Source organism: Pelodiscus sinensis, chromosome 8 (assembly GCF_052426305.1).
Source record: "Pelodiscus sinensis isolate ZL-2025 chromosome 8, ASM5242630v1, whole genome shotgun sequence".
Taxonomy (NCBI): domain Eukaryota; kingdom Metazoa; phylum Chordata; order Testudines; family Trionychidae; genus Pelodiscus; species Pelodiscus sinensis.
The window spans coordinates 5,044,271-5,072,000 of record NC_143059.1 but is presented as its reverse complement, the minus strand read 5'-3'; the positions used below and the strand labels follow the sequence as shown (position 1 = coordinate 5,072,000).

At 47.9% G+C, this 27,730-nt stretch overlaps 1 protein-coding gene across 2 annotated transcripts; it reads left to right on the top strand.

The window, feature by feature from the left end:
• DRGX (dorsal root ganglia homeobox) lies at positions 1 to 27,730 on the top strand. Of its 2 annotated transcripts, XM_075934666.2 has the most exons (7): positions 1 to 187; positions 1,257 to 1,326; positions 4,752 to 4,849; positions 5,051 to 5,152; positions 7,641 to 7,813; positions 7,924 to 8,036; positions 27,294 to 27,730. In XM_075934666.2, the coding sequence occupies exons 2-7, from the start codon at positions 1,293 to 1,295 to the stop codon at positions 27,557 to 27,559; spliced, it is 786 nt and encodes a 261-aa protein (XP_075790781.2). In that variant the 5' UTR covers positions 1 to 187; positions 1,257 to 1,292; the 3' UTR covers positions 27,560 to 27,730. The 2 variants fall into 2 exon arrangements, with proteins under 2 accessions (XP_075790781.2, XP_025037947.3); XM_025182162.3 differs by lacking the exon at positions 1 to 187 and having other exon boundaries at positions 1,216 to 1,326.

Here is a 27,730-nt window from a genome sequence, read left to right as displayed (position 1 = left end):
TATGCGTGAGATTATAAAGGCAAGTGCTGAGAGGCAGAGCAGGCTGTAGACAGATATAAAGACATCTGGCCACTTCCCCAACTCCGCAGAGCCCTTCTGTCTCTGCAGCCAACGACTCCCAGCGTCTTCTTCCAATTACAAAACCACCCCACCTCTTCCTGGGGATTTTTGCTTCTCTTTGGTTGAGGTATGGAAAACGGTTTTTGCTTCTCTCTTCCCTCCTGGATTCGGGATGACACGCTGTCTGCAGGCTAGGAGTTCTTTGCTTCAGAGGAAACGGGTGCCCAAAGTGAATGCAGCTTCCAGTGGATTGGATCATTTGAAACGAAGACAGGCTTTAGAGCAATGACAGGTTTTTTTTTGTTTGGGGTTTTGGTTTTTTTAGCTGCTGTCTGCGTGGGTCAGAATAGTTTAGATTGGAAAATAACTTATTTATTTTTACAGAGTCTATCCCTTCCTAGCTCTGGATGGTTCTCCTTTATGTGTTTTATTTGTAGATAGATAGGTAGATAGATAGATTAGATTTTATGGGGAAGGATGGATGGATAGATAGATAGAGGGGGTGTATGGAGATAGATAGATAGATAGATAGATAGATAGATAGATAGATAGATAGATAGATAGATAGATGGGGTGTATGAGGATAGATAGATAGATAGATAGATAGATAGATAGATAGATGGGGTGTATGAGGATAGATAGATAGATAGATAGATAGATAGATAGATAGATAGATAAAGGGGGTGTGTGGGGATAGATAGATAGATAGATAGATAGATAGATAGATAGATAGATAGATAGATAGATAGATAGATAGACAGATGGGGTGTATGAGGATAGATAGATAGATAGATAGATAGATAGATAGATAGATAGATAGATAGATAGATAGATAGAGGGGGTGTATGGGGATGGATGGATAGTTAGATAGAATGTAACAAAAACAAACTTCTGTTAGTTGCTGTCCACTAGCAATCCATTCTCAGTTCTTTTAAGATCACTGTCTGCGGTCTTGGAAAGATTCATTTTCTGATGCATGGTGAGCCGGGGGTGAGGGCTCATCCCAAAGTTTCTCTCGGAGAGCGCAGTTAATTATCTAGCCATTAATAATTGTTTATCGCCAGATGATCTCTCGCTGCCGGGGCTTGTGGCTGTTTGGTGCGAAGGGGAGGGGGGGGGCGAGGAAAAGGGGAGCTGATTTATTTAAAACCCCTTTTCCGTTCAGGAGCATGACTCTTTTGGCGTTTCTCCCGCAGCTCCGGGCAGCGCCGGCCTTCGCCCGGCTCCTGACAATGTTTTACTTCCACTGTCCCCCGCAGTTAGAGGGTGAGTGTTGTCGCACGAATTCGTGTAAGTACCGGAGTGTGTGTGTGTGTGTGTGTCTGTGTGAGTGTGTGTGTCTCTGAGTGTGTGTGTGTCTGTGTGAGTGTGTGTGTGTGTGTTTAATGTGATTTATGTTGGAAGTGCCTAGTTTTTGTTGTCTCCCCCCCCCCCCCCCGTGACATTTTGCCACCTGCCTCCCCTCTGTAGCTAGGGAGCCCCCAGAACCGCCGCAGGCGACCAAGGAAAATGCTTCCCTCCCCTCCCAGCACAGATGTTGGCTTCACGGCTGTAATCGGGACCCTTTCGGGCCCCCTCCCCCCGGTAGCCAAAGGGGCCGCATAAATCTTTCATGCTGGTTTCCAGACGCGCTGCGGAGGGAGTAGACAAGGGCTTCAAATGGGGCTTTTGGAGAACGATCCGCAGCCGGCGCTGTCACCCCGGGACCCGATTTGCCCGGCCGAGGCTGCGCCTCTTGTCTGGGACTAAAACCCGATTCAACTCATTGAAAGTTCATCCGAGGCGGGGAAACCCGCGTGGGGCTAATTCGCCTGATGGTCCCTTTTCACCCAGCAGAGTGGATCTTCCCCCCTCTTTTCAACACCCCCAGAACTAGCCTGCAAAGTCGAGGCAGCGGGCCGAAGATGCCCGATCGCTTCCCCTGATGGGCGATTGCTCACGAGTTTTGAGTCCCCAGCGTTGCACTCGCCTCCCTGTGACACCGGCGCGCCCTACTGTTTTAGGCGCGGCTCCCCCCAAACTCCCCTGACCCCACGGTTGGGCTCATGCGGCGCATCCCGGAAAAGCAGACAAGCCCCCAACGCTTCGAAACATCGACACGAGCACCCAGCGGCCGGGCTGTGTGGGGAGATCAGTCCGAAGCGATCTTGTAAATATCCTTCCTGAAATTCTGCCACTCACCTACTGAAAGTGGGTTTCACTTGAAATCAGGGAGCAGAAACTAGGCATATGGGCTGGAGTTAAGGCTGCCAGCACCTCCCTTCCACAAGAGCCTTACACATAAATTCTTTCGCCATCAGTTTTCACGTGGTGCGATTTTTATACCATTTTGGAAAAAAGGATCTTGTCAGTTTAAGACAAATTCTTTTTTTTTAGCTAAAAAAAATGCTCTTCTAGTGTCCCCTTCCACGCAAAAGGATATTTTGTTCTGACAATCGAGTCGCGAATGGTTCACTTTTCTCTGCCTAGGATCTCTAGTTAGGGAACCGAGCGAGGTACTCAATTATTAGCCACTGTGCATGCGGAGTGAAAAACTTTCTACACACTATGTATGCATCCTGGCTTTCTGGCCTGCAGATTCGGGCTGTGTGGGCAGAAGAGAAACTGACACGTTATGAATTTATGCTTTTTTTTAAAATATAGATCCTATTGCAGAGCACTCCGAGGGTCTCCAAGCATCTATAGAGGAGTGGATAAGATGAGTTCATTCTTAGTTCCAGAATGAACACACGTGCAAAATGCATGCCCGTGGTAGATTAAAACAACTCTTCTCGCACGTTGTAACAGCTCTTTGGCAATTTACACGTGCCAAATTGCATTCTAATATAATGCCAGCATGCCACTCGGCTAATTAGTCGTATTAGGTTTAAAGAATTTGTTTAGTGATTTCTGAGCAAGTACCATTGTGAACACCATCACGTGTAAAATATGCCTAAAAGGGGAGGGGGGGGGGGAATTAAGCTGGGGCCACGAGCCCCTTGACCAAATAACTCGCGCATGTTCCTTTGTTGTTAGGCGAGGGAAAGGAAAATAGGGATAAAAACCCCATTTAAATAATGCTAAGTTTTTGGGGCCCACCGACACACGAAACGGTTCTGTTCAAATCTGCATTGATTTCAATCTAGACTAGTTTGCCTCCCCATCTCCAGCCCTCCACCAACGGGAGGCGTTCCTCAGTGGACCCCCAGGGTTCGAGCTGGAGTATGGGAGAGCCATCGGTGCTGCTGTTAGAAAACCCTTGTACAAGAATTCGGAATAACAGCGATGGCCCTAGGGCGAAGTCTGGCTAACACCAGCACCGCAGAGCCGTAGTTCCCCACTCTTCAAAGTTCAGCAGACGGCTGGGATTCCTACGATTACAATTTATTTCTAACGCGGTCACGCCCGGATGATCCACTAGGACCTCCCTGTGCTAGGAGCTGTACAGACATAAACTCCTGCGTGCAGGGACAGGTCGTTCGGCTTTTCAGGCGGCTGGGTTCGCGGGCAACGCCTTCGCTCTCGTGTTCCCTGGGGCGTTTGTACAAAATGAGTTGTGTCCATTGACCAACATGGAACGCGCTGATCTGAGACTTTGCAAACCCGCTTCTAATTCTGAAAACACCGGGTTTGTTTCTAAAAGGGAGCTCGATCCGCGCTCCGTCTCGCCAGGTTGCAGGGCTCTTGTTTTATTCTTTTTTAACCATGTAAAATAGACAGAGAGGGACTTTTTCCCCCTGTGCCCGCACGCAAAGGGTTCCCCCTGGTCTTTGACAAACACACGCCACTGAATCGCCAGCATAAATTATCGAGGGAAATGAATGCAGTCCGCCAGGTGAAAAGTTCACTGTTAATTCAGATCCGTGCACTGCGGGGTGACTCCGATTTACACTGGAGAGCCCAAGCGTTGTGGTCGAGTGGGAAATGAACGCACATGTATGTCAGGGTGGAGCCGTTCAGGTAAATAATGTGCATTTGATGGCGAGAGAAGTTAATTTAAGCATAATGAATGGGATGCGCTGATAGAGTCGGGGTATATAATATGTGTCGGTAGATGTCCTGCCCCAAGGTACAGAAGAAGAAGAATCAATTTGTGAGAGGGAGATCAATCATTTCTTTTGTATAGGTTTGTCTTCTTTCTTTCTTTCTTTCTTTCTTTCTTTCTTTCTTTCTTTCTTTCTTTCTTTCTTTCTTTCTTTCTTTCTTTAAGGGAGCATAAACCACAACACACAGGTTTAAGGAGCTGAGCGCCTGAAAGCAGACACCCCTCTCTGTTCCTTTGGGGGCATGCCCAGAGAGACCCCCCGTAGCTTGTGTGCTCCCACCTCTGTTTCCGTAGCAGTGCCCCCGACTTCCTTCAGAGTCCTGGAGTGACATGGATTGATTGCTCCCCCCCCCCCTCCAACCCTCCCAAACTCAAATTCACAGCGGAGTGTCCGCCTCCAGCCCCTGCGCGCATTGTGCCAGGCGCTGGGTAAATGGAGAGGCCGCGTGGATGTGTGTAGTTGTGTCCTTTTAGTGGTGTTTTCGAGACAAAGACGGGCAAGTGGGCACAGGGCCCGCTGGAGTGCAGTGACTCCGGAGTGACTCCGGCTTGAGAGCGCCCCGAGGTTCTAGTGCGCGCGCTGCAGGGCGCAGGCAGCCCCGGGTGACCCGCGGCGCTCTGGACACAGCGCCCCACATTGCTCAGCTCCTGTCTCTGCCTCCCCCAGGTTCTGCCCCCTTCGGAGGCCACTCCACGGGAGACTTTGACGACGGCTTCTTACGCAGGAAACAACGCCGGAACAGAACCACTTTCACCCTGCAGCAGGTACAGGCACACTTGCCCTTCCCCGCAGAGCGCAGGAAAACCCTCTGGGATCCAGCGCCTGTCCCCTCCAGCCTGGCTCCCTCTGCCCTGGGGCTGTGCTATGGGGAACCCTGCACCCTGATCGCCCCAACCCCCAGCCACCCACGCAGGCAGCAAGCCCAAACGGCTGCTCTTCACAGACGTTTCCTCTCCTGTCTCCAGCTGGAGGCCCTGGAAGCTGTGTTTGCTCAAACCCACTACCCCGATGTCTTCACTCGAGAAGAGCTGGCCATGAAAATCAACCTCACAGAAGCCAGGGTGCAGGTAAACACGCTGGTGAATTATTTAACTCTCCTCTTCCCCCCTCCCCCTTTGACATCATGACTGCAAGAGTGCACATTTGGCCAAAGAAAGCAAATGAAGACGATCTGTCATTTTCATGATGCACTTTAATAACATCAACATAATGTGGAATATTAGATTAGGTTGATTAATCGGTCATTCATAATTAACTAGTGATAATGTTCTACACTAATTTGTCCGCGTCTCTAAGGTACTAAATTACATCAATGCACATCCATTTCCTTGCTTTGGAAAAAAATAATAATAAAAGAAGAGAGAGCTGAGATGTGATTCTCCAAAGCAGCTTTGACCATCAGTACCCAGTTAGTCAATTGCACCGAGTCCAGTTGCCAGAATTTGCTTTCTGCTTCACTTTAACTTTTCCTCCCCTTCCACTCTCCCTTCAAAATGCTTGAGGTGGCTTAGAAAAGCTGGCAGGGCTATTCAAACACTGTGAATTTGATCCTGCAATTAGCACGGCCTTCCTTCTTAAAAGTAAGTGTTCTTTTCCCCATATCCACCCGGCTTCACTTTAAATAAAGTGTTTCCAAACTCTGTTGAGAGCAGCAATCCTGCAGACATAGGCAGAGGAGGCATGCAATTCTGCAAGCATCCACCGCTGGTTTGCAAGCTATTCTTTGAGTACAATTATGTATTCATTTTATTTATAGGGCTTTTCAGCATGCTGGTGACGCCCCCCTCCCCCCATGTAGGTGCTGGGGGTTAAGACTATGCAAAGATCTAATTGTAGGAAATATAATAGCTTGCCTTTTGTTCCCCAGGGTCATGTTAGTATCTCTTAAAACCCAATGGCTGAAGAGAGATAATGGAATTCACCGCAATAAATTGGGGATTGTAAACAAATTATTTCTCCTATAATCAGATTAGGCGATCCTGATTATTAAATCGGAACATGAATCATTGGTCATATGTGGGCAAATTAAACTGATTATTATTTGGGATTGAAAATCTCCTTTTGCCAGTGCATTGTAGGTGCTGGTTTCTTCTTCTTCTTCTTCTTTTTAATTTTTTTATAATAATGCCATTTTGGCTATTGGTGCCTAAAGACTGAACGGCAAATTGAGATAAATGGGACAATTACTGAGCATTCAGAATAGGAAGATCATAACTTCTCCCTGGAAGGTGCAGGGGTGAGATAGGGGAGGGGAGAATTAAGGCTGCTGAGGGTTGGTGTGTCGCCTTGTTGGCTATTATGCAAACAGACAATAGATGCCGGCATTTGTTTAGTCTGCTTTCATGCAGGGACACAGGGAAACACAGAGGATGGGAGATATGTTTACATTACACCCCTTGCTCATTCAAATATGATTAATGTGCTCTAAAGCCGAGTCTTAATCGAAGATGATGTTGTCAAACAATAACTAAATAGGGAAATAAACGACTTCATCATGGTTTTTCCTCAGAAGCAGGCAACTGTCAGTGCAAAGTCATTAAAATATGATAATGAAAAATAGCTCAATTAAATGTTGTTATAGCTGTGACCTTCATTCAATTAAGACGCAGGAAAGTGTCTGCCGTTTGCTTTGCCTTTAACTGCCCGAAATTTAGAATATAGATAAAAATCATTATTCACCGTGTGCTGATACATGCAATTAAAAGCCAGCTAAATAAAAACGAAGTTGCAGGAGAATAGTAATTATAATCACAATGCTGGCCCTATTGTGATCATGTACTAAATGGTGCATTTCCTGCCCAAGGGAAGCTGGGGGGTGGGAGGCGGGCGGGCGGGAGGAAGATTTCAGCATTATCAACCAGTGTAACTATTTGAAGGACACTAAGCGGGGAGAAAAATAATGTGGAGGCTGAGAACTAGGAGTAATGCAATGAAATTAAGAACATGGATATTTAGGCTGAATAGCTGGGAAAAGTTTGACAGGGACGTCTGTTAGACTGGAATAATCTTCTGCAAAAATCATTTACTGTCCCTTGAGACATTTAAATGTGGACTGGACACAAACTCTGATCACTAGAAACCGGATGGAGCAAATGAATTCTCTAGGCCTTTTCATCCCCAAACTCTTTGATCCCAACTGAAACTTAGTAAAGCTTGAGGCCTGAAACCATCTAAGTCCTTAGAATGGAGCACTTTAGCATGTGCTTAACTTTAAGCCCCAAAAAGTCCAGGGGAATGAAAGTGAAGCGCCTACGAATGTGTTTTGGCGACACGGGACACTGTGTTGGATTGCGGCCTTACTACCGAAGAAACGTGTGTTTAAAAACACTCAATAGGGATATTTTTAAACCCAGCTTGGCTTTCCGAGACAGAAGTGCTGGTGTTCCTAAGAGCTCAGCAAAAAGCCTGCTGTGGACCTATTGGATTGCCTCGCAAGAGAAAAGGCGAGGCCTTAGGCTAGCTGCAAGTGATTATCCTACAGTAATTCACAAACGGCTTTGTTGCTTCGTGTCCGGTTAAAGAAGGCATTTGTCATTGACGACGCTCTTCTTTTAGGTATGGTTTCAAAATCGCCGGGCTAAATGGAGGAAGACGGAACGAGGCGCCTCAGACCAGGAAGGCGCAAAAGAAACGATGGCGGAGGTGGCACCCCCAGTAAGGAATTTGAATTCCCCGTCTCCGGTTGAACAAACTAGGAACAAGAAGGAGAGCCTAGAGATTCAACAGAGGTAAGGGTCATGAATGCATGAATACGGTGTCCGTTTAAACGTGCCCAACCCCGCTCAGTGCCCCCGCCAAACACGTCCGTTTTTCTAAGTTACTTTCTCTCCTCTGTCAGCCTAAGCCGATCCGTTGGCCCCGCTGGGCCCTTCTTCCCCTCGTGTCTGCCGGGGACTCTTCTCAACACAGCCACCTACGCCCAGGCTCTGTCGCACGTCGCTTCTCTCAAAGGTACAGTGCTTGTGTTCAAATGGGGAGGGAAGGGCCAAAGCGGATTTTTCTGGGTAAAAGGCCCTGCTCCCAGGGAAAGCCAAAGCCTGCCTCTCCACGCTCAGGTGGGGCTTTCCTTGTGAGTGATGGGGACACAACTGGGTCTTCCTTCAATAGTTTGTATTATTTGTAGCCCACGCCTGCTCTCCTTACTCTAGCACAGTGGGTCTCAAAGCGTGGTCCGTAGACCACTAGTGGCCAGCAACCATCTTGCAGGTGGGCCATGGGCTTCGCCTTCCCCTGAAAGTGGGGAGCCTGCACTGGTGCTCTTGTTCTGCCCACCCCAAAGGTTGAAGTGGCAGCACCAGCTTCCCGCTGTGGGGTTGGGGGCATAAGCCTCAGGGATCCGGCTTGAAGGGGAGTAAAGTGACTCCATGCGCTGCAGTTTCTCCTCCCTCTTGTCTGGGGGAACAGCAGCGCAGGAAACCACTCACCCGGAGGCTTTCCTCATGGCTCCCATTGGCCACAATCATGGCCAATGGGAGCAGCAGGGGGTGGTGTTTGAGAGCAGCAGGAGGCACGGAACCAGATAAGCACCCCCCTCTCCTCCTTTTCCCCAGATGCTGCACTCCCACCCCCCATACACTCCCTCCTCTTGAGACCCTTGCACCCTCAGCCCACTCCTGCACCCTCCCTTCCAGTCAACCCTGCACCCTTACCCCCTCCTGTGCCCATTTTGTCATCATGGTTGACTGTCTGGGGTCCGCGGAAAGGTCTGCGTAGAGCAGGGTGGGCAGTGGGCCAAAAAGTTTGAGAGCCTCAGCTCTAGCATCTAGACCAGGGCTACTCAACACGTGGCCCGTGGCTGATTGTTTGCAGCCCACGGATGGGAGCCAAACCAAAAAAGTAGTCAATACAATGGTCTTCTGTGAATACGTGTTTTAGTCGTTACTTTCCTGGACTGTCATTGCTCATTAAAAGTGCCGTGATATGGGTGGAAATATTTTGTTAATATCAGCAGAACTGACTTCAATGGGGCCTGCGTGTTGTGTTGCCTTGCCGCAATCTTTGTATTCATGCCTGTCAGTGTGAAAGAAGCTATTTGCATATATTTGCATGTGGATGCAACCACACTTAAGTTGCGGCCCTCGGCATGTGCTGAGAGTATCATTGTGATCCCCGGGGCTTCCAAAGTTGAGTAGGCGCGATCTAGACCTACTGAAGTTAGTGGTTTGACTCATAGGAGTAAAGTCAACCAGAGCTGGCCCTTTAAGCCGTACTTTACCTGTATTTTTTAGATTCAATCTCATACCAATAAATTAGTTGTCCACCTCCGTTGGCATTATCCGTGGCCTGGCACTATTGCTGAGCAGCCCACCCGTAGTCTGGGGCTATTGCTTTTGCAGAGGAACTCTGCACAAAGCCCCAACTTCATCTTCCGGCATGGCAGGATCTCTTGCAAGACTTACATTGCTTGAGTGTCCGTGCGTGGGGCTAGATGGAGGTAATTTCCCGTTACTTTGGGCCCGTGCCTCGAGATGGGAACACTCACTCTCCGGGCCTCTTAAGGTTGCCAAAATGCTGCAGTCTGCATCTTTCAAAAATAAATTACCAGCCGATCCATTAGCTGTTCTTTGCCGAGCAATTTATAAGGCGAGGGGTGTAACCAGGATGAATTCAATTTATAGATTTTAGAAGACATGAAGTTCCATAAGACTGCCAAGCACAAAGTGGAACATCTCTGGGCCACATGACATACCCCTGCGTATGAAACGCATTTCATAAGGGGAGTTACCCCACGGTGAAGTGCATCTCCTCGGAGTCAAAACCGAACCGTGTCCCCGTCAGAAAACACTTGATTTGTGTTCAAGCGACTTGGACTGATAACAAGTGTTACATTTCAATACACGTATCTAGGTGCCTTTTAATATTTGCAAATGCAGAGCTTTGCCTTCCGGGCCAAAGGCAGCCGTTGTTTCTACATCTACAAAACCAATGCTGGCTTTAAGACTGTGTAGTGGATAACTCAAGCATGACACTCAGACTATGTCTAGACTGCAGGCTTCTTTCAGAAGAAGCTTTTCCGGAAGAGATCTTCCAAAAAAACTTCTTCTGAAAGAGAGCGTCCACACTGCCAAAGTGCACGAAAAACGATCTGGTTTTTGAATGATAGCGTCCACACTGAATTCATGCTATCTCACATTTAAGTTGTGATTACTATGAACAGAATGGCTACCAGGGCACCTGTGCCTTTTCCTCTTTCCTCTTCTTTCAAAAGAACTCCCTCTTCCCCGTTCACACGCATCTTCTTTTGGAAAAAGGCTTCTTCCTCATAGAAAGAGGATTACCAACACCAGAAAAACTCCTCTGTTCTTTCACATTTTTTTTCAAAAGAACGTGATTGCAATGTGGACGTGAATTGAGTTTTTTCAGAAAAACGTCCATTTTTCTGAAAAAACTCTGCAGAGTAGACACACTTCTAGATGCACAGATCCATTCCTCTCAAACTCAAATGAGAATTTTTATTTCATACATTAGCTTCAACTTCTTAATTGTCAGGGGGGAGGGATAGCTCAGTGGTGTGAGCATTGGCCTGCTAAAGTCAGGGTTGTAAGTTCAACCCTTGGGGAGGCTGTTTAGGGAGTTGGGTTAAAAATTTGTCAGGGAGGGTACTTGGTCCTGCTATGAAGGCAGGGGACTGGACCTTTCAAGGTCCGTTCTAGGAGATAGGCAATCTCCATTAATTAGTGGTGCTCCTCTCATTCCCTTCCCACACCAGAGCCTAGGGGGGCCAGGCTAGTGGATTTTATGTGTTTCAGCCCTGCGGGGAGGATGGAGTGCCAGTGCAGGATCCCCAATACTGAGGGGGAGCCCTGAACCTCTGGGACAGGATCCAGGCAAGCTGGGGGTCACATCCAGTCTCTGAGCCTGAGGTTCCCCACCCTGGTCTAGACGGTGCTTGGTCCTGCCATGAGGGCAGGGGACTGGACTCGATGACCTCTCGAGGTCCCTTCCAGTCCTAGTGATCCAAGATTCTATGATTCAATAGGGTTTTTTTTTTAGCTTTGGTGTACGTGGGGCCAGATATGGGAGGAAACGAAACGCATAGGGCAGTTTTTGGCCACAAAACATGCCTGAGTAGACAAGGCCTGCTCCATGCCTGCAACGGCCTCCCTCAAAGACCAGCGGCTGCGGAAGTGGTCCTGGAGACAATGCAACGGGATTAAGAAAATTGCACCCGGGGTGGCGGGTCGGGGAATGCAGCTCTTGCAGTCTTTCTTGAAGGAGCACCTCATTGCTGTGAGGAGGGGTGCTGTAAAACAGTGGTCCCCAACATGGGGCCCATGGGAGTCATGGCGCCCGCTGGGGCATTTATGTGCGCCCGCCAAATCGTCTGGGCCTCCCCGGGCGCACAGCACATGTGCGGGCCGGCCCTGGGCACGTGGTGCATGGGCGGCCATTGTCCCGGGCGTGTGACACATGTGCGGGGCCGGCCCTGGGCACGTGGCACATGGGTGGCCATTGTCCCGGGCGCACAGCACATGTGCGGGGCCGGCCCTGGGCACGTGGCACATGGGTGGCCCCTGTCCCGGGCATGTGGCACATGTGCGGGGCCGGCCCCGGGCGTGTGACACATGCATGGCCCTGCCCCTGGAAACCCGGCACGTGAGCGGCCCCGCCCCCAGACACCCGGCATCCCCGAAAGGTTGGGGACCTCTGCCTTAAAAGGACAACATATGTGATGAAAGACAGACAGACGGGTTTGCTAGGAGTAGGTCATACAGCACATCTCAGTACAGGCATATAGGAGCAGGACTTGAGTTACAAGAGGCCGGGGGCCAATGCAACAAACTTCTTTCCCTCTTTTGTACTGTGGTCCCAACCACTGGGACCAGCCTTGCAGGACATCTGGAGCATGGAGCCAATGGAATTTGGATGGACTCTGGATTTGTTTGTGGGAGCGAATCTGCTTTTGCTCTCCCTGCTCACGAAAGCCCTGAGTCGGGAAACCACGTACGTAGGTGCTTGACTTTGCGTTTCCTGGCTGAGATTCTCTAGCCTGTGTTACTCGGGAGGTCAGACTGGAAGATTGTCAAGGCCCCTTGTAGCCTTACCAATCTGAGCCTATGACTTGAAATGGTGTCTTGAGCCAGGACCTAGGTTTGCAAATCTTGGGCCACCTCATAGCACCCCTTTTTGGGCAGACACCCTCATCATTAGAGCAAAGCTCTGGTGGGTAAAATATTGGTTTCTGACCATGCTGCACATTTCAGATGCATCGTTGATAAACCTCCTATTTGCCAGATTGCACCCTGAGCTGCCTGACAAATTAGTTTCATGGCTCAAATGATACTGGAAAGCAGTTGGGTTAGAATGACTGGGCAATAGCCCCAGCTTGGACATGATCCTCATCTCAGCTGCAATAGCTTTTCACTGGTGGGATGCTACAGAGTTATTCCTGCTTTCCACCAGTGTGAGAGCAAGGAAAAAAGGGGGGAGACAGTGTGTTTTACGAAGCCTGTAAATCATTTTTACATCTTGCGAAATTCAACTCCACTGGAGGCTTGGTTTGTCCTTCCTTTCCCGCAAACTACGAGGAAGTTATATTGATTTGGGCATTAATTTGTATCCCAGGACAGTGGGGAAAGAGGGAAGAATCCACCCCCTGGGTAGATATTACATTGATGATATGCCAGTTCCCTGCGTAGATATTACATTTTTATCTTTGGAGACAACTGAAGTGGAACTGCTTTGAGAATCATGTTACAAGAACACTCAGAGCTTTCTTTGGCCACCGTTACGCCCACTGAGAGGGACCTTTTCTTGGGAGAAGTCCTGCTGAAATCAGTGAGATGCTAGTCTGCAATGCTCGACTGCAGATGCTAGTCTGCCACTATTAACAGTGGCAGAATCAGGCCTTCCATTTTGGGGGGCGCGGGGGCAGGACAGGGCAGAGGAAGGAGGAGAAAGGAGAATCAAGAAAGAAGAAAGGAGAAAGGAGAGTCTAATTTTGCAGGGAAGATTGTACTATTTTTGCAAAGTTCAGGTGACTTTAAACTCTAGGATCTTTGTCATGCTGGTTACCAGTGACAGGTTTTGGGTCAGCTGAAGTATTTGCATCCTGTGGGCAAGACAGGGCTTCCAGAATCAAGGTGCCCTTTCCACCGAAAAACATAGCTCAGTGTGTCTTTGTGAATGGGAGCAAGGGATCTATATACCCAGGCCTGGGAAAACAGCCCCTGCTAATATGTTCCTCGGTGAGGCAGGGAACGTAGCCTGCCTGGCAAACAGCGATTCACAGATGAGCAATGCACAGCTGACATTATTGGAAAGTTTCCGTTACTTTGGGGTTCCCAGTCGGAAAAAGGATTTGCGGGAAGGTCTTGGACCACTGGGCCAACTCGTTCAGCACCAGGCTGGTACCAGTGGACAATATTTGATTGATGTTTTAGGGGAAGGCAATTAAAAATTAATGCTGTTACTAATACAGGATGATAATGATGAGTCACCTAATTAGCCATTATTCGAACCTCTCCTCCCCCAGGCTGATTTTCATCCCTCCCCTTGAAATCGCGACAGTTAGGGACAGCTTAGGTAAAGAAACCAAAACATTGTCTCCTCTTGGTTTTGGATCACCCGGTCTTAGTTCTCCAAAGCTACGCACAAATGCCACCTGGATCTGCCCCCTTGGGATGCAAGCCGTCGTGGGCTGGGGGCCACGCAACCGAGACCAGAAATCTTGGCCTAACCTCATCTGATACAGGGATTCCTCCTCAGGATGCACCACTTCCTTGGCACAGCTTTGCTACTTTTTGGCAGTGCTACTTCTGACTGAGGAGGGAATATGGCTGTAGAGTAGAGCAAAGCAAGATCAGCCGTGCTCTCTCAGGGAAAGAGCCCAACACCTCCAGATCTCTGCTGGTTCAGGAATTCAGACCTGGTCCAAAGGGTAACAGTCCCACTCAAAGGCCATCCGCGAAGGAAACAAACCCTGAGTGCTATAACAGTAGTCATGGCCCAGGAAAAAGGCTATTCTTGATTTTCAGCCTGTATTCTCCCCATATTAACTGTATCCCATTAACCCCTTCTACCACCCTGCACAATTCCTCTCCCTCTGTAGTGGTCATCTCATCAGACACTGTATTTAGACACGTTTCAGAGTGATAGCTGGGTTAGTCTGTATGGGTATGTCTAGACTATGGAGTTTTTTTTTAAAAAAGTGGCCTTTTTTCGGAAAAAAAACCCCCACCTTCACCAGCATCTAGACTACCGTCACGGTCTTTCAAAATTAAATCGAAAGAATGTGGTGGTTTTTTCCATATTGGTAAACCTACTTTTATGAGGAAGAACGCCTTTTTTTGAAAGAGCTCTTTCAAAAAAAAAAAAAAAGCATTCCTAAATGCAAATAGGGCTTTTTCAAAGGGGAGTGTCCGGATTGCTTGGATGCTCTCTTTCGAAAAAGTGGATCTCTTTTCCGAAAGTCTTGTGGCTGTCTAGATGATCTCTTTCAAAAAAGGCTTGTAGTCTAGACATACCCTATCTGCAAAAGCAACAAGGATTCCTTGGCATCTTAGACATTGTGTCCCTGGCTTCTGTTTGTCAGAGGCTGGTGAGGGATGGCAGGAGACAAATCACTTGATCATTGTCTTCGGTCCACCCTCTGGGGCACCTGGTGCTGGCCACTGTTGGCAGACAGGATACTGGGCTAGATGGACCTTTGATCTGACCCAGTACGGCCGTTCTTATGTTTTATGTTCTTAGAGTCTCATCAGATGCAAAGAGAAAGAGGGTCTTTGCCCACGAAAGCTTATGCCCAAATACATCTGTTAGTCTCTAAAAGTATGTCTAGACTACATCCCTCTGTCAGCAGAGGGATGTAAATTAGACATACCGAAATTGCTAATGAAGCGGGGATTTAAATATTCCGTGCTTCATTAGCATAAAAATGGCCGCCGCTTTTTGCCGATGCGGCAATTTGCCAGCAAAAAGCAGCAGTCAGTTGGCGAGGAAAGCCTTTTCCGACCGATCCTGTAAACCTCGTTGCACGAGGCATGTCTACTCAGTATGGCGATTTCGGTGTGTCTAATCGGTATGGCGACAGAGGGATGTAGTCTAGGCATATCCTAAGATGCCCCAGGACTTCTCGTTGTTTTCGTATTTAGATAGTTATGGAGCTTCTTTTACCCTCTCCCCCATGAGAGCTGTACATTTGGGGACAAACATTTAGCAGTGGTCTCTTCAATCTAGCAGAGAAAGGTCTAACTCTCTCCCAGGGCTGGAAGCTGAAGACTGGGGAGAAGGAGTACATTTCTGATAGCATGAATAATTAACCATGGGAGCATTTGTCCAAGAGTCACAGGGATTCGCCATCTCTAACCATTTTTGAATCAAGGCTGGGCGTTCTTCCGAAAAAATCTACTGTAGGAATTTCTTGCGGGGAAGTTCTGTGGATGATCTTCTGGCCTTGGAATCTATCAAGCTAGATGATGCACTTTATCAGTTGAAGAATCAGCATGATATTTTAAATTGGGATCGGACTTTATGAGGGAGATGTAGCCTCATGTTTCAGGATACTAGTGATCCGCGAAGGAGCCGGGGTAGGAAATAGCTTGCCTTAAGCCACCAAAGCATCCGAGCTTGGGAACCATCAGCAAATGGACTGGTTGGATCCCCACTCTGGCAATTCCTAGGTTTCCCCTCTGTTCCAAGATCAATCACTTCCCATCAACCACGCATCTCCAGCCCATTTAGCAAATTTAATTGCCGAGCTCAACTATGAAGGGGGAAATACTAGCTTTATTTATGGGCTGTGTAACAACAGCCATCAGGAGCAGCGAGTGTTCTAAATGGAGAGACCTTGGAGCACCTCCTTAATGGATGAGCGTATGAATGCAATTCATTAATGGGAAGGAGGTTATTAATGCGTGTAAACAAGAATCTCCGTTCTTAGCGGAAGTGCTCGGCCATTCTTGTGGCGGAGGCCAAAAGCGCGTCCGTTCCATCCAGCTGAAACTTCCTGAGGACCTGCGCGCCACGGGGCCGAGTATGTGGAGAAAACTAATTACACTTATGACTTCCATAATTCACTCCCAGCTTGCTCGCTCTGTTTTCAGAGCCGCCCCGCGCCAGGGACGGAGAAGCAGCGTTGCACATTTGACGCAGATATTCCAAAGCAACCCCGATTGGTCTCTTTCATGGCTTGTTTGCTGCCGTGCTGGCAGCGGGGAGAAGCATGGAGGATTAATTGTGTTGTGGCCAGCAAGAGGGCTAGAAACGTCGCTCTGCTGGGCTTCACTTTTTATTAGGGGCAGATGAGGAGCATTTGTCAAATGTCACTTGGGTAGCGAGAGATGGGGAAAGAACCATGCAAGAGCCCACGTTATTTTTGAACTGATGTTTAGAAGATGAAGGGAGTGTTGTTAAGTGTAAAATTAGGGGGCTGCTCTTCCCGTCTCTGTCACTAATTTGGATCCTGCTTCAGGAAAGCACTTAATTACGTGCGTAAGTGCTTTCCTTCGCGTGGGACGCAGGGCAGCTCATTTCAGTCTGGACCGCCTGCTAACTCAGTGGTGTGGGAAGGGGGAAAAGTCACTGCTTTGCTCACAGGTGGGCTGCTGTTTTAAGGAGGAAGGCTGGTCCAGTGGTCAGAGCATGGACCTGGGCTCAGCTCTCGGATCTGCTACCGATTCCCTTTGTGAGCCCTTGGGCACGTCATTCGGTTGCTGGATGCTTCAGCGTCCCACGGACAAGATGTAGTAGCACTGCCCTACCCGGCGGGGATGTGGTGAGGATAAATGCATGCGAGAGCGTGAGGCGCTGAGATACCATGGCAAAGGGGGCCAGAGAAGTAGCTACAATCTGAGTGAAGCAGGTGGGAGTTTTGCTGTGGGAAGGAGGTCAGGTCCTTTGTACCGTGGCTTTCCTCAGGGGGATGGAGACACTGATCTGCATGGCAGAGGTGGTGGGAGGAGGGAATCCCAATCTTCCCGATCCCTGGCTCATGAGTTGGATCCTTCCCGGTGCAGATTCCTTCCGGCCTCACACTAGGCGAAGGGTTGGCCCCGGGTTAATGTTTGGAGAGGACTTGAAGCTGCTTAGGGAAAAGTCAGGGGGAGGTGCTAAGTTGGGGTTGTTTCTAAGGACTATTGTTGCCGTCAGATATACAGGCCCGGCTCTGTGGGTTTCCCTGCCAACGTTGCCCCAGGCAGAATTTGGCCACATGTTCCTAAATGATTTTTGAATTGGCACAAATGGGACAAAGAGGCTAGATACAAACTCTTTGGAGTCTCTTCTTGTGTGTTTGGGCACCACAGATACTGCCCGAGTAATAGGAATAAGAGGAAAATAAGCGACCCAAATGTGTGCATACAGTTCCAGGGATATGAAACCCTCGCGACTAACCTCGTCCCAAAGTGGTATTGTAAGACAACCAAAACTCACATTGAAATAACCGGACCAGACCCATTTTGCCTGCTTGGCACTGCACCCGTGGCACCCAGCAGTGGTAAACCTGGTGGCGTTAGACAGAGCGAGGGCCACCGGTCAGGCGCCACCTGTCCCCAGCATCCAACGCAGAGCGGGTGGCTGGAGGAAAAGAGATGTGGGCAACATACCTCGACACGAGGGCACTGTGGGAATGTGAACGGACAGCAAGCGGGAGGTTGTTTGAAGTTCCGCTAGTGGTCAGGCGGTGGTAGTCTCGGAGAGCTACAAAAGTTAAGCAAAAGGCCACTTTCCCCCTTCCACTGGTCTGACCTGATTGCAGGGAGGTGAACTGGCTGTGTGTAGTGCTCAAGGAATGAAAAGTCAGGCTGCCTTTGAATCAGATCTCAATAGCTATTTGAAGTCGGTATTTTGTGTGTTGACTGGCTGCTGTACTGTCCTGCTAGCAACAGCAAGGTTACTGCGTGGGGTTCACATGGGTGCAAACTAGTTGAAAGAAAACAATTGAATATTATAAAGAAGAAACATTTAAACTCTCCCCTCCTGTCCACTGCTGTAAATTAAACAGCCCTGAATTTTACACAGGGATTTCCAAGGAACAGAAAGTAGCAAAATACTCCATTGCCCAGTCTTTGAGATTTTAGACTCCAGCTAAGACTTTCACCCTCATCTGCAAAAGAGTTTGTGGGAGGAGATGGATCAGTTTTGGGCTTTCAAAAAGAAGACAATCAAGTGTGTTTCTTAAACTAGTGAGCTAAAATAATCTGTATTTTAAAAAATATTCCTAAATCAATATATGCCTTTGCTCTAGTTCTGCTTTGTTAGGTTGACTCTGAACATTAACATGACACAGCCTGAGCAAAAGGGTTCTCTTGGAAACCCAAATTGTAGTTCAAGTACCTTTACAATTAAAATGTGCTGTTGGCTGAGACAAGACAGAGCTAATTTAATTTTTCCTGTCAGTCTCTGTAGTAGATCAATTAAACTGCCAAGTGGATCAAATATTTCAGACTGTATTTATTACATTAAATATTTATGGCCCGGCTGAGCCTTTAAAGCATGATGTCATAGAGGAATGCAAGGAGGTTTCGGTCAGGTCAGCAGAATTTGCTGTAACTTAATGGAACCCTACGTGTGTATTTTAATTTAGTATACAGGAGGCAGAAAGTTCTTGAAATAAAGGAGTTCACATGCAACCTGATCCGACTCCCTTTCGATGGAAGGATGCTCCCAGATTTCAGGGGACGACGGATCAGGCCCTCAGGGAACATCTACATTGTAAAGAAAAAAAAAAAAAGATCTATGGCACAGCTCCGATCAGCTGACTCAGAGTTACAAGGGTCAGACTGTGGGGCTTGAACCCAGACATCTACCCAGCAATTTAACAGCCCCACGGCCTAAGGTCAAATCAGCTGTGGGTTTTTAATTGCTGTGTAGATGAACCCTTAGTAATTAAGAACAACTCTTTATTTTCTAACAACAAATAGTCCTGTGGCATCTTGGGCTATGTCTAACTTATTTCGAAATAATCTTGTAGTGTATTTTGAAATAATAACTCCTGAAAGAACTACTTCAAAATAGCGCATCCACACTCCAGGGAAGCCTCAAAATTAATCGGAGGCAGCCTCCCTTAGGGCATATCTACACAGCATTATTATTTTGGAATAACATCTGTTATTCTGAAGTAACGTAGCGCGTGTCTACACAGCAAGCCCATTACTTCAGAATTAATTCAAAATAACGGGCTTCTCACTCCGACGTCTGTAAACCCCATTGTACAAGGAGGAAGGGAAGTCGGGAGAAGAGTGCTCTATTTTGAAATAAGTGCTGTGTAGACGTGCCCTTAATGTGGGACCTCGACTTAGGGCACATCTACACAGCAGGGCTAAACTTGAAATAAGCTACGCAACTTGAGCTACGTCAATTCCGTAGCTTACGTCAAAATAGCATATTTCGACTTTTGGTGCTGTCTACACAGCACTTATTTCCAAATAGAGACTCTTCTCCCAACTTCCCTTACTCCTCATATAATGAAGGTTACAGGTATTGGAGTAAGCAGTCCTCCAGCTCAACATTATGTCGACATTATGTCGAAACAACTGCTTGTGTGTAGACGCGGACTATGTTATTTTGGAATAACATTAGTTATTCCGAAATAACACTGCTCTGTAGACATAGCCTTAGATACTCAGGAAGTACGGGGGACTAATTAGTTTGAATGACTCCGGGGAGTAGTCATTTCAAAATAACAGCAGCATATTTATTTATTTATTTATTTATAATATCATGAGCTTTTGTGGACAAAACCCACTTCCTCAGATGAGCTTGGTTTTGCCCACGAAATCCCATGATCCTATATATATATTTGTGTTAGTCTCTAAGGCTATGTTTACACTGAGAAATTATTTCAAAATGAGTTATTTCGAAATAATAACTCCCAAAATAACTGTTTTGAAATAGGCGTATTCCTCTTCACAAGTAGGAGTCATTCTTTTGAAATAACACAGCCCTTATTTTGAAACAACGGGCCTCGTAGTGTGGATGCTTGCCTTGTTATTTTGAAGTAAGGGGAGTTATTTTGAAATAACTCCCCAGTATAGACATGCCCTAAGGGTGCGTCTACACAGCAGGGCTAACTCCGAAATAAGCTATACAACCTGAGCTGTGTCAATTGCGTAGCTTAAGTCAAAATAGCTTATTTCGGCATTTGGCGCTGTCTACACAGCAGGAAGTCCGAGGTAGAGCACTCTTCCTTTGATTTCCCTTACTCCTCATAAAATGAGGGTTACAGGAGTCTGAGTAAGAAGTCCTTTGGCTGGACATTATGTCGACATTATGTCAAAATAACTGCTTGTGTGTAGACGCGGACGGTATTATTTCGGAATAATGTTAGTCATTCTGAAAAAACGCTGCTGGGTAGATGCATCCTAAGGTGCCACAGGACCACCGTTTTTTTTAAAGTTACAGACTAACACAGCTACCTCTCGGAGACTCTATTTTCCATTCGTGTCTATGCACCCCCCGATTATTGCAGGGAGACAACAGGCAGCGTCCTTCCCTGGCATACGTGAATGAATATCCCGGTGAAATCAATGCACTCTTGCACCCCGGGCACATGCGGAAGCATGTCGAAAGCCCAGGGACCGATTCTCACGTTGTTTATGCTGCCTTAGGCTGAGATAGCTCCTCTGGCTTCATTGTACTTCCTGCCCATTTACATGGCCTCACGTCTACCGTTCACACCACTCGCCACTGTGTATCGGTCCAGCCTTGCCCTGGAGCAATGCCACTCGTTTGAGTTACGTTATTCTGGATTTATACAGGATAACCGAGACTGGAATGTGACCCACCATCACGCAGGCATTTTTAGTGGCAGAGGAAATTAGGCAAGCCGTTCATGGATGAATTATTGATGGGGGTAGCCATGTGTTCACCAGGGGTAGCTGAACTTGCATTCGACGGCGGAAAGCCACTGGGTAATAACAGACCTAATTATTAAGCAAAGAACCTAGATTGGTACTGAAAACTGATAAATATTTTATCCCTTGCTAACCATGGAGCAAAAATTATTCTTATTCGATTGAGTCTATTCCCACTCGTCTGAACTCAGCCCGGGCAGCCTCATAAGGAGAGAGACTGATCTACCGCCCCTCTCTTCCCCTTCCACTGGCAGAATTAAAACTAGTCTCACTTTTGTGCTACCTGGGCCCATTTCCTTCCGTTCCAACGGACTCTGATTGCGCGATGTCGGGAGGTCGAACGTTCTCACCAACATGATCCAGCGGAGTCGAGAAAGGGACTTGAAGAAGCAACAGGACTTTTCCTTCTTGATTCAGGGCCTAATCCTGCTGCCATTGGAGTCAGTGGCTGCTGATTGGGTTCAGCTGGGGATTCTGCAAAGAGCCCCCCGCCCGAGCACTCAGCACTGGGCAGCACAGCTGGCACGCCCTCCCCCCCACCTTAATTCCTACACCCGGAATCCTATCAGCAGTGAAATAGACATTCTTGTCCATTTCACCCCCCCTCCCAACTGACAGCCAACAGGCGATGCAAGTAAGACACCCCGCGTCACCCCAAATACATTGACCTAAGCCTCACATCTCTCGCTCAGGCGATTTCCTCCGTCAGCATAGCAGGTGAGTGTCCGCGGCAGAAGGAAGACCGTTGTGTGTACATTTACATAGTTAGGTCAAAGTTCAATACATCTACTTCACTTTATAGTGTAGACTTGCCCTGAACTTCAGTCTTAACTGCACTTGAGGGCCAGTGGGAAGTGATGATGGTGACACAAATAGACTACTCACATTCCTCTCTGGATTGTTAAAATAACTGTCGCATATTAGTGCTGCTATTGCAGTAGAACCTACCAGCCACACCCAGCTTGGGGCCCATTTTGCTACTTCCAAACAAATAAGGATTGTCCCTGCTGAGCTTTGGGTCAGCTCTCACTTTGAGATCTAATTTCTGGATATTTTCTTTTCCTGTTTATCAGCCAGAAGTGAGAAAAAAGCAGCAAAATGTCTTCAATGACCGGAGAAACCTAATTACATTTTTTTAAATTGTAGAGTATCATAGTGCAACTTCCTTTCCTAAGCTGTCATGAGGTGCTGCTCTGTGCTGTTAAAAAGTTGCTGCATTTCACCCCAGAGGTGGCCGCATTTTGATGGGGATAAGTGTGCTTGTAGGCAGCAAACATTATATATTTCACGTGACAGACTGCGCAGATTTTGTTATCAATCCTATTTTTCTCCCTGTGCTCAAAACTTCACCTGGTTACTAAAATTAGAAAGCCATAAAATTCAGTAGGCTGTGTTGTTGCCATATTCATCTCAGAGTATTAGAGAGGCAAATTAGATAAGGTGATATCTTTTAATGGAACAAATTCTGTTGGCTGAGAGACTCAAGCTTTTTCAAGCTTGTACAGAGAACATGACCTATGAAGCCAGGCTTCACGAACTGGGCTTGTTTAGTTTGGAAAAAAGAAGATTAAGGGGGGACATGATAGCGGTTTTCAAATATCTAAAAGGGTGTCACAAGGAGGAAGGAGAAAATTTGTTCCTCTTGGTTTCTGAGGACAGGGCAAGGAGTAATGGGCTTAAAGTGCAGCAGGGGAGGTTTAGATTGGACATTAGGAAAAAATTCCTAACTGTCAGGGTGGTCAAATATTGGAATAAATTGCCAAGGGAGGTGGTGGAATCTCCCTCTCTGGAGATATTTAAGAACAGGTTAGATAGACATCTGTCAGGGATGGTGTAGACGGAGCTTGGTCCTTCCTTGAGGGTGGGGGGCTGGACTCGATGACCTCTCGAGGTCCCTTCCAGTCCTATTATTCTATGATTCTATGATACAGAGCGTCTTCCAGTCTGGGAAATGGACTCAGAATGTCCCTGCTAAATACGAGTTGGAGCTGATTGTTTAGCTTAGTTGACCCATATTTGAAGGTGAGGTGTCCAGTTAATAAGTCTTCAGTCACGGGCAGGGCAGGGAGTGGAGAGGAGGAGGAGAGAAGAGAAAATAACTTGGGGCAGAGAGGACTGGGGGTTATAGATTGTTGTAATGAGCCATAAATCTGGTGCCTCTACACAGTCTGTGATTTTTAGTGTCCAGCAAAGTTATGCATTGACGTTCTCGGGCTGGTCCTTCGGAGGTGGGGTATAGATTTCCACGGAGAATGAGAACAGATATAGAATGACCCGCTTTGCGATCACTCGCCTTGTCTCTACAAAATTCAGGGTCTGATATAGGGATGTAAAAGTAGATTCGTGTAAACGGTTAACCGTATCGGTTACCCTTAACGGTTTCACGCAGACTCCTGCCCTGCTCCTGGGGCGCCACTTACCACCCTGCACTGCATCAGAACCAACAGTGCCGGGCTGGCAGCCAGCTCCTTGGGAGCGGGGCTGCAGGCGGGAGCCGGTGCGTGCTGGGAACCGGCTCGGATACAGAAGCAGCAGCATGGGGTGGCAGTAAATCTTACACTGCAGAACGTGCAGTGCATCCGTCTCCCTGGGGGTAGGGCCAGCCCTCTCAGCTCCCGGGCAGATGGCTGTGCCGTGGGCTTGAGCCTGCAGTGTGTAGCTGTGTAACTGCAGAAATGGTCAGCGGTTACCCAATTGCAAACTTTTTAACATCCCTACCAAAAACTCAAGGCAGAGATGTTCAGGTCACTAAAGTCAGCAACATCTGCAGGTTTGGACTGAGGATGCCAAGGGCTGGGAGGTCTACAGCTTTGTGCAATCCGCCATGGCTGGTACACCTGACCACTTTTTGTCAAAATAACTTTCCTTGTTCAGGGTGTGAATAAGCATTCTCTCTGAGGCTTGGTCGATATGAGTGCGTCTACACTGCACCGTAACTCGAAATAAGCGACACAATTTGAGCTACACAAATCGCGTCACTTATTTCGATGCTATTTCGAAATCGCCTATTTTGTCGTTGGGCACTGTCTCCACAACACCACATTTCGAAACAAAGCGCTATTCCGAAACGCCCCTGACTCCTCACGGAATGAGGTTTACAGGGACGTTAGGACAGCGAGCCCGAAATAACGGGCTTACTGTGAAGACGCGGGATAGCTATTTCGGGATACTCCAGTATCCTGATATAGCGCTGCAGTGTGGAGGTAGCCTGTTAGAGCAGGCAGGTGACAAAATGCGTAGCTGGATTCAGCATATCTGAAGCCAAGTTATGGCAGCGTTTACACTGCGGCAGGGCAATGGGAGTACATACTCCCTTCAGCTTCCCTCACTCCATGCTGAATGGGGTGTACCAGATGCCAGCGGTGGCTGCCCTCAGCACTCGATTTAGGGGTCTACACTAGACCCACTAAATTGAACACTAGAAGATCAGCCTCCAGAGGATCAATCTTCTCTGTAGTGTAGACATGCCCTGAGTGATGTAAATTACACTGACCTAAAAGCTGGTGTGGCCTGCTCCGACCAATATAGCTGCCATCTCTCAGGGAGTTGGTTTTGCTAGGCTGTCCTATCAACACAGAGGCTGTGTCTACACTGGCATGAATTTCCGGAAATGCTTAAAACGGAGTACTATTCCGTTTTCAGTTTTTCCGGAAAAGAAGCGTCTACATTGGCAGGCTGCTTTTCCAGAAAAGCCCTTTTTCTGGAAAAGCGTCTGTGGCCAATGTAGACGCGCTTTTCTGGAAAAGAGCCCCGATCGCCATTTTCACGATCGAGGCTTTTTTCCGGAAAACTGGGCTGTCTACACTGGCCCTTTTCCGGAACAGTGTTCCGGAATAAGGACTTATGCCCGAGCAGGAGCAGAATAGTTCTTCTGGAATAGCGGCTGATTTTGTACAGTAGAGCATTGTTTCTTTTCCGGAAATTCAAGGGCCAGTGTAGACAGCTCGCAGCTTATTCTGGAAAAGCGGCTGATTTTCCGGAATAAGTGGCCCAGTGTAGACATAGCCAGAGTGTCTTCCCCGCGGCCTAGCTGCATTAGTGAAGGTGTGCTGCAGAAATGTCACTTCACTGATCTCACACTCTGGATCTAGGAGTACTGCAGGGGTTAAAAAGACAGCTCAGTTATATGAATAAACTGCACGCTTAATCGTGCTTCTTCAGAAGGTGTTTTCTCCAGAAGCTTGCCGACAAGTAACTAATATCCAATAGCGGTCTCTGAGAAGTTTTGCTAATATCCAGAAAACAAACAACTGTCTATAAATTCATCTCAGGCAGACACCCGCTGACCCCCAGCACCGAGGTTAGCACTGTGATAGGAGGAATACCTGCGCCATGCAGGTTATAAAATCCATCGCTCTGTCATGAGCCATTTAACTTGGAGATTAACGGCTGAAATTAATTCAAGTCCTTGGTTTGGAACGATCAGACGCAGGCACCGCATTGCATCCGGGGTGCTGTGTCGCGCTGTGGCCTGGCTGGGGATTAACATGTTGGCTGGGGGTGGGAACGGGGCACTGAGGAACTACGGGACTGCTGGAATCCCTCGGAGGAATAATTCTGGCTGTGAAACTCCCCAGGAGAGGGCAGGTTGGAGCTTCAGCAGAGCCTCAGTTTGTCCCTGAACTCCCCACCCCTTTCAGATGGCAAGGAGATGTTAGTGGGGACTTCTATGGGATTCTGCTTGCTCAGTGGTGCAAGGAGAAGTAGTCACAGACAACTCCAGTTGTGGGTTATGTAGTCCACACTTACCAGTTTGTTGAGAAGTGGCAGCATGGGGAAAGCAGGCAGAGAAAGACGGGCACTTCTGGGACGTAGAGAAGGCAGAGACTAGTTGCCCAGAGAGGTGGAAGTTGACAGCATCTGGGAATCTGCCCAGAATGGTTTTATCACTCGAGCCAGTTGAAAAATCTTGGTCCAAGATTTTTTCGGCAGGAAATGCCATGTTCATAACACTCATTTTTTTTCATGCCATTGTCTCGTTTTCAATGAGCTTTTGTTTGGAAAAAGAATCCGCAGGAGGGGCAGGAACCATTTTGACATTTCTGGAAAGGAAATTCATTCCCCAAGCCCTTTCTGTTTCAAACTGTAATTTATTGGATATAAATTTTGGTTTTAAAAAGTCAACAAAAAAAAAAAAAAAGTCCAAATCAAAATGCAGCATGATTTTCTCAAAACAACCTATTTCAACGGAGTTAAAACGACGCTTGTTTCAGAAGGGCATGCCGTGTAAAATCTCTCCATGCTGGGTTTTCATTCCGAAGAGCGGCGGATATATATATGTATATTTTTTTCAAAAGCTTGAAATTTTCCCGACGTGGGAAATCCATTTTCCTGCCAGCTCTATGTTATCATGATGCTAATTGTGGCTTTTCAGGGGTGGGGAGTCTGATTTGGGTCGGGGGCCTCTGACCCACAGAAAAATCAGTCAGAGGCCACACACAGATTTTGTGTGCTCTGGCAGCGAGGTGGCTGGAGTGCCAGTGTGGGGCCCCCCTAAGCTTGGGGGGGGGGAGTCTTGAACCTCAGAAAGGCTAGAAAATAAGACCCAGAATATCTTACTGCCCCTGTATAAAACTATGGTACGCCCACATCTTGAGTACTGTGTACAGATGTGGTCTCCTCACCTGAAAAAAGATATTTTGGCCTTGGAAAGGGTTCCGAAAAGGGCAACTAAAATGATTAGGGGTTTGGAACAGGTCCCATATGAAGAAAGGCTTAAGCAACTGGGACTTTTCAGTTTGGAAAAAAGGAGACTGAGGGGGGATATGCTAGAGGTCTATAAAATCACGAGTGGTGTGGAGGTGGTGAATAAAGAAAAGTTCTTCATTAGTTCCCATAATATAAGGACTAGAGGACACCAAATGAAATTAATGGGTAGCAGGTTTAAAACTAATAAAAGAAAGTTCTTCTTCACACAGCGTGTAGTCAACCTGTGGAACTCCTTGCCAGAGGAGGCTGTGAAGGCTAGGACTATAACAGAGTTTAAAGAGAAGCTAGATAATTTGATGGAGGTTAGGTCCATAAAAGGCTATTAGCCAGGGGATAAAATGGTGTCCTTGGCCTCTGTTTGTCAGAGGCTGGAGAGGGATGGCAGGAGACAAATCGCTTGATCATTGTCTTTGGTCCACCCTCTCTGGGGCACCTGGTGCTGGCCACTGTCGGTAGACAGGATACTGGGCTAGATGGACCTTTGGTCTGACCCAGTATGGCCGTTCTTATGTTCAGGAGCCAAATTCAGTCAAGTCAGGGGCCACATCCGGCCCCCGGGCCTTTGATTCCTGCTTTACACTCAGGAAAAGTCCAGCTCCCATTGCTGTGAATAAAGGCACATCTTCTGAAGGCAAATAGCGCTGTGGGGGTCGCGACACTGTGTTATCTGACTCTGACGCTGGCTTATCTCTTTCCTCCCCACCAGGGAGTCCTCTGTGCTCCTGCTGCGTTCCTGACCCCATGGGCCTCTCCTTCCTCCCCACCTATGGCTGCCAGAGCAACCGCACCGCCAGCGTGGCAGCCCTGCGCATGAAAGCCCGGGAACACTCGGAGGCCGTGCTGCAGTCTGCCAACCTCCTGCCGACCGGCGGCGGCAGCCCCCCCCCTCCCGCCAAACCTGGCCCCGAGGCTAGCCAGGAGAATGGGTCCTCTCCGGCTAAGGAACAGATGGACGGAGACACGAGCGTATGAGGACGGAGGAGTCCCCACCCACCAGCCTCCTTGCAACGAACCCTGGGCCTCAGCCTCGGGACATGCCTTGTTACAGATGGCGACGTGGGCCCTTCCGCACCAGATACCTGGACTGGATCCTGGGGCTCCAACACAAATCTGAGGGGACTCCGGCTGCACATCACCCTCCCC